Raw genomic sequence first — 15,479 nt, 5'->3', positions numbered from 1 at the left:
TCCTCCTTTTGTTCTCCCTTAATATTCCTCCTTTTGTTCTCCAATCTCCAAAGAGCCGTACCTCGCTCACTTCTTTCTTGCACACCGATTGAAGACATATCACATATACAGCAACCTGTGTTGACTGAGGGGCCCGAATCAGATATCAGGGGTGGAGAACAGAATAGGGACTTCACGCAAAGGTTTGGGCTTCCGGGCCCTCTGAGCCCTTGGGCCTGAGCTCGGGAGCTGCACCAGTACAGCTTGAGTTAAGTGAAGCTGTAGTGACTCTCGATCCAGTGCAGTTGCATTAGACTCAAGAGCAAATCATATTGTTGGCTTATCAATAAGTGAGATCTTTTACTCAACAGCACCTTTTAAAGAGGAATGACCCAATATACTTACCTTAAAGGTATTGTCCTCCATACTCAAAACTGAGGTGTAAAAATCAATAGTTTTGGGCACAGTGCGCACAGTCAGAGATTGGACTTGTGTACCCATAATTATTGACTTCTATGATAATAACTGTGATGTCAAGTAATCGAGTCGGGTTGAGTTAAGCGTTGTCTTGTGTCTCAGATAGTCCCTCTCTACACTCAGTAAATTAGATGTCCAGCTAGGAGTATAGTTCTGTGGTTTATAACTGCTGCTGCCTTGTAGCACATGGGTGGCTCATCGTGTAGATTTAACAACTTTTTATCTCAATTAACTTTGACGGTTTGTTCACTTTATCATTAATAATACAATAATAATAATAATAATAATAATAATAATAATATTACATAACAATGACAAGTTACAATTCAGTTTATGCATTAAAACCTCCAATGTGTCTTTTCACATAGCCTACATGCACTGTAGACACTAAAGGCTATGGACCACCTCAAAATATTTTTACTGATTAGAATGGCCAATTAATTTGCAGTTGTCTATGAATAATGTTCAGGATAAAACATGCCAATGAATGCCTTTTATTTAATACACATTTCACATAGGTTAAGTGTCAGTAACGTCAACTAATCAACTTCGACGCATGAGCGGGTCCAACACCCCATGAGGAAAAATTGCCTGATCATGCTTCATGCAGTTGGTCACCATCAGGCACACCACACCAATCAGTCCACCCACCAGGGAGAACATATCTGTGACTGACTGCGTTAGTCCCTTTCTGTGACTCCTGTGTGTAACGAGTTGGATGACGATCTACTATTACACACCACACCCTTAACATCTAAGCAACACTTGCCAAAAATACCTGGAGCAGTGAAGTTCACCATTAACTGAGATGTTAGCCAATAACAGACTTTTTTTAGCGCACCAACAACGCAGCAAAACACTACTGGCCAATGACTGAATGTTTAACTGCATGTGTACTGTAACTCAGTGAGAACAAGTATAAAAATGTACAAACGTATGTAGCCTAATTTCAACCTCCTGTCCAAGCGGTACTGATCCCACAGCAGGAGGCCATTCACATATCGGAGTAACTTCTTTATTTACGTGTGAATATTCACAGTCTAACAATCATTCAGAGACAGAAAAAAAAGGTCTAGTATACCCCACGCCACACCCCATCTTGTTGAATCCATTATCCCTCCCCATATCCTGTTTGTAAATATTGCACCAGTACAGCTTGAGTTAAGTGAAGCTGTAACGTCTCTCAATCCACTTGAGTGCAGTTGCATCAGACTCGGGGAAAAAATGCAAACAGTTACAGAGTTAAGAGGAAAGACTGACACGTTTGAGCGCTAACTGCCACACTCTTGGGCACATGTCTGCAATGTCCCTGTCTCTTCACTGTCATTTTCATCAGAATGTCATTTGATGGTTTTAAGTACTTTCAACACTTAACAGTTGTGTTTTTCTACATTTCTATTTTAATTTTTTTGGTGAGACATTCATTATAGGGTATGTTTCAAAACAAGTTTTTGACGGAATGATTTTAAATATGCCCCCATTTGCAAGAAGCCTTTTTGGCTTCATGCCACCAGACATTCAATCATATTTAAAAAATAAAATAGATGCTGCTCTGCGATGATGGATTTCAGGGGAATATTAGATTGCATTTGGTCTCAAGTGTGAATACAACACTTTTGCACTCTCAAGTTACAGTTGACTTGGTAGGGAAGCAACATTACCCATTAGGTTAGTACTGTGACTGCACACCGAAATCTTACACTATTGTGTCACATAAGTAACTGGGCTTGCTTTCCCTCCAATGATATTTAACTTAAAAATCAAGTTACACACACACACACACACACACACACACACACACACACTCTCTCACACACACACACACACATTTCCTTTTAACACACAAAGTCTCTGACTCTCTGGGATAATGTCTTCAGCACCTTGTAACCGGTAGCTTGTAGAGGGATAGGGCGCTTCACTAGTTGAGCTGAACCGTCTACGAGTCCTTTATTGTGAGCACATGTGGTCCTTTTTGGGGAATTCCATTTCCCCCAATTTTCCCCCATCCTCTTGGTATCCTACCCCAACTCCCTGCAAACACATCATCCACTGAAAGATGCTTTAAGACAGACGACTGATGAATATTCTGAGGTCTGGATTCTCGCATCAGCTCAGTGGGTCTCCCCCACTCGGCCGCCCCACTGATGTACCAACCCCTGCTGAAGATGGGAGAATAAGCAGACTGATTGCTTTAAAATCATAAAGACCGGCCCTCTGGGTAGCAAACATTACCCAGGCTCAGGGAAGCAGCAAGAGAGAGAGTTTAGAGAAAATAAGGGTGGTGTTAGTCTGAGACAGACGAGGGAGGGAGGAGGGGAGCAGAGGGGGGGGGGGGGGGAGTCGTCGTCGGAGCGGAGTGGCGAGTCGCGGAGGGTCGTTCAGACCACACTCTCGCGGTTGGTGGTGGCGAGCACCGCACGCCGGCAGATGGGACAGGTGGAGTTCTCCGAGAGCCAGCGGTCGATGCAGTGCACATGGTACTCGTGCGAGCAGGGCAGCTTGCGCAGCTTGTGCCCCTGTGCGTACTCGGTGATGCACACGCTGCACGTCTTGAGCGCGTCGCTCTCGCCGAAGTTGCGAGTGGACAGGTTGTCGATCTGCTCCTTGGTGAGCCCACGCGGCTGCTCCTCGTCCTCGTCGTTGAGCATGAAGAAGTGCGCCAGCCGCAGGAAGGGCAGCGAGCCCGTCTCCTCCAGGCTGATCGGGGCCCGGGCCCGTCCGCGGCCATCTGGGGCCACGCCGCCGACGCCAGCCACTGGGGAGTCCGCGTCGTCCCCCTCCCTGTCCCTCTCCTCGGCCTGCGAGCCGCCAGCTTGGGCCTGAGAGGCACCCGTGGCAGCAGCGACGGCCGCGGCGGCAGCAGCAGCACCGGCTACTGACGCCGTGGTGCCATCGGAGGGCGTAGTGGGCCCGCTGGCCCGGGGCGAGTCGGACGAGTCCGAGTCGGAGTCCATGAAGTAGCTTAGCTCGCCGAAGCCCGTCATGATGTGGCGGATCATCGACTGCAAGGCCACGGAGGTGGCCTCGCCAAGCCCCGCGTCAGAAATGCGTCGGATGGGGATGCGGATCGTGCTCACATAGGTACGCACGCCGGCCCGTTCTGACCGGGAGAATGTCCGACGGAAGCCACCCTGCTCCGTCTCATACAGGAAGGTGTTGTTGCCCGCGGCACCACCGGTGCCGCCTGCCCCACTACCACTTCCTGTTCCGCTACTGGCTCCACTGCTGCTGCTACTACTACTACTGCTGCTGCTGCTGCTGCTGCTACTACTGCTGTTGTTGTTGCTAGCGGGCTGGGAGCGTGAGCGGGTGCGGTTAGCAATGCTGTCTCTCTGGCGGTACTCGCCAGGCCGGACCCGACGCACCTGTAGGTCCAGCATGATGGTGGGGGGCCTGCGTCCGGCGCCGGCCTCCCCACCCGCTGGCTCCTCCTCCTGGGCAGGAGCCGGGGGGGCATCGGGGGCATGAGTGATGGAGGTCGGGGGAGCCAGGGGTGCCTGGTGGTGGTGGTGATGGTGGTGGTGGTGGTGGTCCGTCGTCTCCACCGTGACGTGGCGGGAGGGGATGTGCTGGCGAGTGCGTGAGCTGCCCTCCATGTGGGGCGGGGGTGGGGGCGGGGGCAGAGGGGGCTCGGGGATGGGCGGTGCGGGGGGAAGGCCGTCCATGCGGTCCAGGCTGAGCGGGGAGCGGCTGCGGGTGCAGGCGCGGGTGCGACGCTGCTCAGGGCTCCGGCTGCGCGGGCGCACCACGCCCCGGCGCGTCTGGGGAGGCTCCGACGCCATCACCGCCGCCACGGCTGCTGCCTGCAAGTGCGGAGAAGGGATGGTGATGGGGATCGGCACGGGAACCGGAATTGGGATCGGCAAGGGCACTGACTCCGGCACCTGGATGGGCTGCGGGCTAGCAGGTCGGGTCACGGGTGGAGAGAGCTCCGGCTCCACGATCACCGCCAGTTCCTCCACAACCGGCTCCTCCTCTAGCTCCATGGCCTCAGGAGGGGCCTCAGACTCGACCTCGGCCACAGCTTCAGGCTCTGCCTCTGCTCCAGACTCGGCCTCTGCTAAAGGCTCGGCGACTGCTCCTGGCTCGGCCTCTGCTAAAGGCTCGGCCCCTGCTAAAGGCTCGGCCCCTGCTAAAGGCTCGGCGGCTGCTCCTGGCTCGGCGGCTGCTCCTGGCTCGGCCTCTGCTCCACTGGCGACGACGGCGGCAGCGCTGGGCCCCTCCGGTGCTGCCGCACCACCTGCGGCCTGCTCTGCTGCCTCCGTCTGCGTCTGCTGCTCCGCCAGGTTTCGGTTGATGTTGATCTCAAGGCTGAAGCGGAAGTCCCCGCTGCTCGGGTTGGTGCGGCTCACCGCACGCCAGGACTGGTTGCCGCGGTGACCGCTGCGCGTGGTGTTGCCCGTGCGACGCACAGTGTTGAGCCAATCCAGGAGGGTATCACCGTTAGAGGGATCCTCAGGGCCCTCAAGGTCTCCTGGGACAGAACAGACCAATTTAGTCACCAATTAATTTTAAAGATCATATTGATTCACACACATGTACTGTGTCAGGAAAAGTTTTTATTATTATTATTATTAATTTACTCTATTACTAATTTTTGCATTTTTATTTAGGCTGTATGACTCCTTTAAACTGTTAATTTTGATAGTTGTAAAATGTCATTTTAAATAGCTTTGGACAAAGAACCATAAACATAAAAAGTATTGCAGTTCAATGGCATATAATCGTATTGGGAAAGCTCTACACCAGATAGCCATGATCACAAAATAACTGATAGGGATACTGCTGTAAGTTTATTTATCCAACATCGAGGTATTCCATCAGCCAATCAGCCAACCAATGTGAATCCAATAGCACGAGTTGAAACTACACCGAGCTGTCAGTTAGTGCAGATCTAATTATACATCATCTGCAACTAGTGTCAATACACAACCAAATGCCTACTGGAGAGCACCACTCCTATTAAATATTTCGTAAATATCTGTGCTGAGACAGCAGTCATGTCACCTGTGAGGTGTGTCAATGTAGGAAACAAGTTTTTGCAGTCTGTAAACTCAATTTCATGGTGTATGGGCATGTGCAGGACCAATAAGAACACCTGATATTCCCACTAATGAATAACTGTGAATATGGATTGTCTGGCATCAGTGGTTCCTTTGAATACATCATACGTATTCAGTCGATATAAAATTCACATCATATGCACAGACACATTCTCTTCCTTTGTAATGTGTAATTTTGTTAGCAGATGCTTTTCATTCTCTAATCCTGTCAAAAGGTGTTACAATTTTCCAGGTTCCTGACTAGACCAGTAGCCTACAGCAAGTCTGTTTTTAAAGAATTCCACGACTGAACAAAAACATAAATGTGCTTTATCATTTTGTCAGGTGATCGATCAAATAGAAATTCCCAGCCATGACATTGACTGCTTATTTCGCTCATGAAACTTCAGGCTGCAGAACAACTAAGTGAGTTTCAATTGACTGGCATCAGTGGTTCCTTTGAATACATACATTCATACAGTCCAACAACTGACCGATCAATATACAGCTCTGGAAAAAATTAAACAGACCACTGCACATTTTTCTGATGTCATCCTACACATGGGCGTCGGAGGCATTCTGAAAGTGGGTGGGACATTTCAGCGGGGGGTATGGGGGTCCTCCCCCAGAATTAGTTTTTTGGACTAGATGCAATTTCCTGAATTCTGGTACATTTTAACAGGTTATTTAGATACTTCTATATAACAAAATAAAGCTATTAATTCAATGACTAATTCGGAACCAGCTTTATTAACCTCATGGTATAGTTAACCATGCAGTTGCAATATCTGTTAAATTAAGTTATTTAATGCTTTGAATGCAATGAGTGGCTATCGGGAGCTTCGGGAGGATTCCCGGTGGGCCGTTAACTTTTTGTGCCAGTCTGAATGTCGTGAGCTTAAATATTGTTTCTGAAGTTCATTTGCTGCGCCCTCGCGGCGCTTCAGCAGCCTATATGTAGAACAGTCGCAGCCCCTTACTCGCAGTTTCCCCAAATATTAACAAAGTAGCACTCACAAAAACTGTTCGGAAGTCGCAACTATATCTAGTCTATATTTGCAATTAAGGGGAGTTTATGAGCGGTCCCTTCTCCAGTGGGTACAGTCCTAACGAACGCCAGGGTGACACACAGTTACAGTAATTTAAGAGTTTTAAAAAAATCATTATTCTTCCACCTTCCACAGCAGCTGTCAACATACAACGGAAAACAGGCGATTTTGGAAGGTGTGTAGCCTATCTGCTTTAACTTTTTTAATCTAGGCGGCATTCCACCCAGAGTCAGAGGCCTACCCTCTGTGATATGAATGAATGTTCTGCCTTCATATGCTCAAGCAGGCCTTTATGTCCATGTCGCAAATGTAGAGTCCGACTTGCTGCAGCCACAATCATCTTGAAAGTAGCCTAGCCTAGGCCTGACAGGAGATAACATTCTACAATTTACACAGATTTTTTCTCCTCTGTTGATCTCGCGACGTTGTTGGCGAATTTGTATATGCTTATAAAAACAAAATACCACTTAATTTCGGGTTAAAATGCATTAACGCGCGTTACTGAAGTTTGTCCCTACTCCCGAGTAAAATATTTACCAATATTTTTGTAATGCCTTACATTAGCCTACCACGTTACAGCAAATTAGGCCCATTAGGCCTACATTATGCCACTTTTATAACGCGTTACTCCCAACACTGTATAGGCACAACAAAGCACTAAGGGGAATTAACCCAAGTGCGAGCGTAAAGTCAAAAAACGCGTAACTACGCATATTTCACCCTGCCAGAATTCACCCCTGTGTCATTTACGCGCGATAGAGGGAATTACGCGTTTTGGCACCCCCAAACTCTGGGTGTTTCTTATGTATACAACTCTTGCGTGCATTCGGCCACTGACTTTCCAGCTGGGTCTCCAACATGTCGCTCTCAAGCTCAGTCGCTTGCCGCCTTGCCAGAGCTTGCCAGAGGCTGAAACACGCTACTACATTTAAACACAATTGTTGCTGCGACTCGAGGCATTCCAGCTAGAGCTGCACGATATTAGGAAAACATGCGATATGCGATAACATTATTGAGTACTGCGATAACGATATAACTTGCGATATTTAAATATTTAATGTTTTTCTCCATTCTACTTGCTACTAACATAGACTGAAGGGTGGGGGGGGGGTAAATGTATAATTACAGAAATAAATGTATAATTTTCTACATAAACAATATAAAATATACTGCTCAAAAATTAAGGGGACACTTCAATCATACACTGGATTGGTGCTGACACGGTTTGATTCTGAGCAGAAGAAAAACTTTTAAGGCGAGTGTTTTATTTTGCAAGAACTGTCAGACATTCTGTGAATGTAGTTTGAGAATGGAGAGAAGGGTGGAAGGTTTCAAAAAAATGGTTTGAACAATTGTGGAAAACTGTAAGTGTCCCTTTAATTTTTTGAGCAGTATATTATGTAGCCTAGGTGGACAGGTAAGATACCCACTGACTAGGCTATCGAAGTTGTGTGGAAGATGTGCTCCAAGAAAATCCTCGTAAAAGACGGATAGACAGCCAATCTGAATACTTGCGCACCAACCAGCGGAATATTCCACATTGCCAGCCTTCGCTGGGCCTAGCAAAAAAGCTACTGTACTTAAGCTATATCTCGGCGGTCACTCATCTAAAATCTTAAGTATCCCAGTCTGTAACCTCATACGCTGCGCATCCCACGTTATTAGGCTACCGGCATGCCGACTACGAGGGCAGCGGAAAGTGAAAGTAAGTGGCTGCGATCACACAGTCCAGGCTAACAAAGTAGGCTAAACAACTTTTACAAATAACGAATCCTGATTACCTTTCTGCTGCTGTCTGGGGCTTTTGCTAAATGCATATTATGAAATACAAGCCTTACAGTGAAAGACAGATAGGCTATCTTCTGATCCTATAACAACAACGAAAGAAATTGTTTATTTGAACACGGTGGAGAAGGACGCATTTGGCGCTGTGTTTGTAATAAGTCGGCCTTCATAAAACCAAAATATTTCCCTATAACAGACGTGTTTTTCCTTTTAGTCAGCAATTCCTCTTCACCTAAGTGTAGCCTACCTCTCTTGACTCACTATCTTCAGCAATCACGACTTAGCTCCTGCCTCAACACCTAAAACACCACACACCTAAACTGGTGGGGGACGGGCTTCTAGGGCTGCATGACAGCATCGGTTTGGTAAAATATGTTGACATTCAGAATGTGAATACACCATAGACTGTATGGAATGCGTGCGGCACAGAAAGTGTATCAAAATGTATCGAAAATTAAGTAATCTTTGCGCTATTTAGCTGGCGCTAGTTAGCCGATGCTACCAACAGCTTTTTCAATGGTGGTGCTTCGGCATCGGGCTAGCCATGCAAATAAATCACTGTTTTACACCATTTACGAGGCTCAATGCATCTCCACACTTCATTGGTAGACTACCGAAGGCCCTGACATTTAAAACGAGACATTGAGAACTTTTAAAAAGCACTGGTAGTTTACTTACAAGACGATTTATACAGACAGTATCTTCACGAAGTTTAGCGTTTGCAGCCATCTTGAATTTAGTCACGATAAGTTGAGCGACGAGTAAGAATGAACAGGTATGATAAGGGATCAGATTCCAAAAATAATTCCGTGGAAATGCATGGATTCCAGTTGCTGCTACTGGAAGAAACTGGAATCCATGAATGAGATTTTGAACGAGGTTATGAGAGTTGTGGTGAATTTCTTTAAGACCCGGCCCTTAAAAGCGTGTCTACTGTTTTACTGCGCTGTACTGTTTCACAGCGAGGCAAGGTGGCTTTCCCGAGGTAAAGTGCTGTCGCGTGTTTGAGCTCCAAGTCGCCTCTTCTTGGAGGAAGAGCGCATGTTTGAATCTGCAAGCACGTTCACTAATTTACCCTCTCTGTCTCCACTCTCGAATATTTTGTTAATGCGGAGAAAATAAGTTTTTAATGTGCAGTGCAAATGTGGAAGTTAAGTTACCAACGTGGGATAGAGAAAACGTTTGAAAAGGCATATGACTTAGATCTTTTTTCGCGTAACCCCTGAAATCAGTCCACGTACCACTGGGGGTACGCGTACCCCAGTTTGACAACCGTGGGCCTAGCGTAAACCTATAGGTTATTATTTATTTATACCTATAAGGCTTTTTTCCTTATCAAAAGTGAGGGGGACGACTGATCTCTTCAACACTGCGGGGGATTTGCCGCTTGTCGCTGTGTGTGTGAGAAGCGGAATGGGAGAATGTGTGTAACAAAAAAAAAGCTTACAAGCGATTTACGCGCAAATGACAAAATCCAATGAAAATGACAATAAAGCACTAAACAGATGCTGAAAACAGCACTGGTATTTCGCACAGCAAAAGTGGGGGGGGTCCAAACTAACAATTTTAAAAAAGGGGGTGGGACGTAAAATGGCTCCGACGCCCATGATCCTACAGTTGCTGCGAATGCATGCATGTGAATGAGTTGAGTCACATTAAAAATTAAAAGACCACTGCAAATTTGAATATTAACCGTCAACTCTTTCGAATGATTAACAGAACTTCATACTCCACACAGTGTTCCCTAATATACCAAAACATACTATTTACTTTTGAATTTCCCCTTGGGGATCAATAAAGTATCTATCTATCTATCATCTATCTCATCATTTACATTCTGCATAAGGGGTGCTAGCTATAGCTCTACTCACCAGAGGCCTCAGGCCTGCGTGCTTCACTGCCACTTGTGTTGGCAGTTGCGTTGGCACCTGCGTTGGCACTGGGGCTGGGGCTGGGGCTGGGGCTAGCGCCTGTGGCCGCACGCTGCCCACCATCCTTCGCCTGCTGCAGGCGGGTCAGCAGCTCCTCCTCTGTGATCTCACCTGTCCGAGACAAACCCACACGGTCACTGTCACTGTCACTGAGCCTGGCTGCAAACGCAAAACATCATTCCGCTCATCCATGACTTCATACAACTGCACCGGGACACGGCTCAGCTATAGACACCCCCGCGACAACAAAAAAAAACATCTCCATAATATCGGTTGCTAGGGTAACAAATTAGGCCTAATTGGTCTTTTGAGGAAAAGACAAATACATAGCAATCTTAACAAATGCATAGAAATGCTTCCTAAAATGAAAAATACAAGTCATGTATTATATCCACATTTAATATACAAATATCACCAGCATCACACATAAGGCAACTGTAAAACACTGAGGATAAGGAGAGAGGAAAAAAAGGCCACACCTTCAATTGCGTAATCTTTTTATTGAAAACGTAAGGTACTGTATGCCTCATGTCATGGATGCATTCTTGCATTGGGAAAAAAACATCAGAGGAGCACAGAGGAGATCAGTCAGTACATCACACTTTCACCAAATTGGATGTTGATTATCAAACATTTCCTCACCATTCTTGAAAGGCTTGAGACACACACAAAAAACTGGAGACTTGTGGTGAGCTGATTGACAGACTACAGCTGTTTGTAAAGCTGTACCAAAAAAAAAAAACATCCTACAGTACTGAAAACCACTGCACTTACTGAAAACTGACAGTACTGAAAATCACTGCACTTACCAGGACAGGCCCTGTCCCACCATAGCATTCCGTCTCCTGTCAGGGGCAACGCTCCAAAATAACATGCCTTCCTATTCCACTGTTCCGGAACAGAGAGGGAGCAGGAAGGGGAGGGTTCTTCAGGGGGTCGCCGGCTTTACACACGTGCGTAGCATCCAAACACCGCCCAGAACCAGAGGTGGAAAGGACCAGGTTCAGAGCCAGGTAAAATGACCAGGACCAGATGTGGTTGGTTCAAGCTCACTTTAGCACAAACATATGTGCTGGTCATTCCAAATTGACACTGACAAGAGGCAGACTTACTACAGCTGCTGTGGCAAAAGTTTGCATTATAAATGCACCACGGATGGTAGTAAAAAGAAATACGCTTGTCTGAACTAATTAAACATACAGTAAAACGTGTTTGACTGAAAACAAGCCATTCAGTTTATCCTCAAACTGTAGTTTTCATACAGTTTTTACCAGAGCATTAAACAGACTTTGAGAGAAGGGATTACATACATCTAAAAGGATAATTTAATGAGGTACTTCTAAATTAATCCTCTCATGTTACTTTTTTTGAGCCCGTCATATAACTTTCTTGCACCCATTAAGCACTTTTGTGATGGACTAGAGCAGACATAATCCTCCTTATCCATTTTAACAAGTATGTTTTTACACCCCTACCACAAAACAGGAGCTTTCCAATGTGTGCACACCTTAATCATTTGAGTCATCCATTCTTGTAAACTAGGCCTAACTCTTGGATAGGTTTCCTCCATAGTGTCAGTGTTTTGTTTTTCATCCTTGATATATCACAGCAGAAATGGGATTTAAGATTGCATTGCTCTAATGCATTTGAGCAATATGATTTGTGTGACACATGATGTATGAGCCTGTATAAATAAGGGACAGAATTCACATTAAACTTGAGCTTGTGCCTAAACCTTCACTTGCAGGCTGTCTCTACTAAAACAAGCCAGCCCATGAAGCAACATATTTCATTCAGTTGTAAATAAAAGTTAAATCAAAGACTTACCGGGGTTGCCCAGAAGGTTGTTGTCCCTCATTAATCGGTAGTCCTCTTCACTGAGGTTGTTGACAAACTGATAGAAGGCCTCCTCCCTGTCCAGGCGGGCCAGCTGACGTCTCCGTTGGGAATCCGACTGATCGCTGCCACCTTGTTCTGCATTGTCCGAGCCCTCCATGATCGTCACTCAAAGGACGTTTCACGACCAGCTGTGAAAGCGGAATGTTACAATTAACGCTACTACACATTCACCACAAATTACGAATTAAGAAGGGTACAATGAGCTATATCCATGGAAGAATGATAGCCAACTAATGCAGGCCAATAACGTTACTATGAATCTGCAAAGGGGCATCTGATGTGAAAGGTCATGACCTAACATGCCTCTTACTCTATTTAACATCATACGTTGACGCTCCATGGGATATATGGTAATTACCTGTATGCGCTATGACAAAAGAAATATACAGTATCTGACCTCAGCTAGTCGGCTAATGCTAAGCGATTTATGGCTTGGCTAGCTGACTGCTAATCTTTGGTAACGTTACCTTGGAAGTAGGCTACTCGGGGCATTGCATAACGTTAACTGTTATAACATGATTGTAGAAGGATGAAAGCGAAAGTAGCACTGCAATGGATAGTCTTGCCTATCAAACAAGTTACGAAAACAAGTACATAGTAAAAGATTCACCTAAACATCGACTGATGACAAGGGAACAAACTGCGTCATGCCCACAGTGGACATCCCGCTAACGTCATTCATGTTCCATGGGTAGCACTACCTGATAACCAGTAGGCTATATTAGCTGATAAGCTAGCTGGCTAATTAACGTTATCATGAGACAAGTTCTTGTCGTAGTATGCTTTGTTTACATCCTTTTGAAGTAAAATTGAAGGTATTATTAATATAACCTGTACGACGTTTTGAGAACGGATGCACGAAAAATAAAAACAGCTTGCAATCTACCCAACTACAGCCTTAAACCCTTCCATTTCATCAAGCTAAAGTTTACATAGACTTGTGAGCCGTTTTTGAGGTTAGTGACAATTAACGTTAACGTTAGGGGAAAACAAAATGGCATCACAGGCTAAGTTAGCTTCTGAGTAACTTAGCCGCCAGCTAAACTACAGCTAAATCCTTAGTAAGCAGCTAATCCAATTAAATCAGACAGTCTGAACATGACATTTTAATTCTAATAACTTATATTTTTACCCTAATTAAAACAGTATTTTGTATTATATTTAGATAATAACTAAACGCTTGGAAACTTTTATCTGTATTGACGCGAGCTTTGTCACCAGCAACAGAGTAACGTTAACGATAGTGACGTTAGCTAACGTTAGCGAACACTAGCTAGCCATATGTTTCGTTTAGTTATTCACGAACACAAGCTTAATCAAAAAATAATGTCAACGTTACAGTACGTTACCTCGGCAGCCAAGCCAGTGTCTGAGTTAAGTGAGGAAAATGGCGCAAGTTGCAGAATACATGAGGCTCACTATCTTTACTTACCGTTAGCCTTACGACTAGAAAACAAGGATGTTTAGCACTACCTGCTTGTCATTTAGCACAGCGTCAGACAACTTTAGCTAACGATCTAACGTTACCGGACCTGTAGATAGCTAACTTGGTCAAATCCAAAGTGAATGCTTGGTTCCTTAGTGTATTATTAGATATTCTTAATGTACAAAAACCTCCAATAAACATTCGGCCAGATACATTTCACTGGCTACTGACGTTAAGCATCGGTGCCCTTAACGTTTGCTAACGCTGGCGAAAGGTTAGCCATTTTACGATGGAAACGAGCTTGCTAATCACTAACCTGCAGTGGATTGCTAGCTAACATTACCTGAAACATAAAACATAGAATTATAACATACATGCTGCTAACATTTAACCAACGTTCACATCGGGTTTACCTGATGAAATAGTGTGTCTTGGTCGTGATGTTGAGATATTTTTTTTCCTTTTGTCTTCAACAAATGTGTTTGGTTTCAAGGTTCCATTTTCTTCATTATTGTACAGTGGACTGAAACTGGAAGCGGAAACCGGAAGTGCGTAAATGGCACATACTGTCAACAGCGTAAACAGTGCCCACAGAGCCCCCCTGTGTCCTGGGGTTTAAACTGTGACATTGTATATCAGTGCGGAACGTGATTCTTTCAACCAATATGCTGCTAAACAGTGTCTGACAGAGGTGAAGTGGGATGGTATATAGCCTACTAGCATATCTTTTATTTTTCTATGTTTAAAACCACCAAGAAAATGTTGAAGGCTGACAATAGCCTATTAATACTGAGACCTCAGACATTGAAAACTTTCTATGGAGCCATTTGGCATTCGAAGCCATAGGAAGTGTGGGTAAAATATGCCCTCTCTGGGCTGCCCTCCAAGTCTGCACTGCAGGGTTACCAACATATATTTGACACACACACACACACACACACACACACACACACACACACACACACTGACACTGTATTTCGTTAAACCTTACACACTTTTTAGATAGATAGATAGATAGATAGATAGATAGATACTTTATTGATCCCCAAGGGGAAATTCAGGAAATCCACCAGCACACAAAAACTACATACTGAAAAGAAATTATTTTTCACATTATATTTCCTTGGCCTGCAAACAAACCTATTATCAATCAATAATATCCATTACTTTATATTTTCCACAGTTAGCTCATAAACATAATGTCCATTTTTGTCTTAACTTTATCCATATGGGGTACAGTTGAGACAGTACACATGAGACACCCATTCTTAATGCTGTAAAGTTGACAAAACATTCACTGCAAATATACATAATAATAATAATAATAATAATAATAATAGAAATAATAATAAAAACAATTGGGCAACATGTTTTGATTTAATTTAATTCCTTCTATTTAAATTAGCATTGGTTAAAAGGAATAAAACAGGAACAAAATATTTAACACATGAACAGATATTGCAAACAGTAGCCTGCAAATGCAACATTACAATAAAACACATTAACAATACATTGTGTCTCAATTGTACCCCGTTGACCACCTTGGACATTTCTCTAAATTTTGTAATGACCTTGTGACACAATGTCATGAAACGTGCCAGTTTTATGGCACAGAATAACGTTTGTAATAATACAAGTTACGTTTAGCAGTCACATAAGGCTAATGAGCTATTCATTGTGGAAGGTACATGTGAATTGAAAATCTTACTTTGGGAAAAAACTGCCAATATCTTTGGACCAGAGATGCATTTGTCATTCAAATTTTCCCTGATCGAAGAACACTACTTGGGCTTGCTGCACATGCAAGATTTTTAAGGTGTTTTAACTGTACACGTCTCAACTACTCAGACGTATAGACACACGCACACACACACACCCACATATAGACACA

The 15,479-nt window shown here is 44.6% G+C and overlaps 1 protein-coding gene and 1 non-coding gene across 2 annotated transcripts; both read right to left on the bottom strand.

The window, feature by feature from the left end:
* Positions 1-934: 934 nt before the first annotated feature.
* rlim (ring finger protein, LIM domain interacting) lies at positions 935-14,121 on the bottom strand. Its single transcript, XM_076291686.1, has 4 exons — positions 14,002-14,121; positions 12,091-12,290; positions 10,204-10,374; positions 935-4,930 (listed from the first exon to the last, which is right to left on the bottom strand). Exons 2-4 carry the CDS (start codon positions 12,257-12,259, stop codon positions 2,835-2,837), a joined length of 2,436 nt encoding a protein of 811 aa, XP_076147801.1. The 5' UTR covers positions 12,260-12,290; positions 14,002-14,121; the 3' UTR covers positions 935-2,834.
* LOC143133339 (small nucleolar RNA SNORD42) lies at positions 5,596-5,662 on the bottom strand. The gene has a single exon (XR_012988502.1). It is a non-coding gene; the product is annotated as a small nucleolar RNA SNORD42 (small nucleolar RNA).
* Positions 14,122-15,479: the final 1,358 nt, after the last annotated feature.

Source organism: Alosa pseudoharengus, unplaced genomic scaffold (genome assembly GCF_046254945.1).
Source record: "Alosa pseudoharengus isolate Yale_2024_CS ecotype anadromous, Long Island Sound unplaced genomic scaffold, YU_APseudo_1.1 YU_APseudo_1.1_scf_19, whole genome shotgun sequence".
NCBI lineage: Eukaryota > Metazoa > Chordata > Actinopteri > Clupeiformes > Clupeidae > Alosa > Alosa pseudoharengus.
The sequence above is the reverse complement of the archived record's forward strand: the minus strand, read 5'-3'. Positions and strand labels throughout refer to the sequence as shown.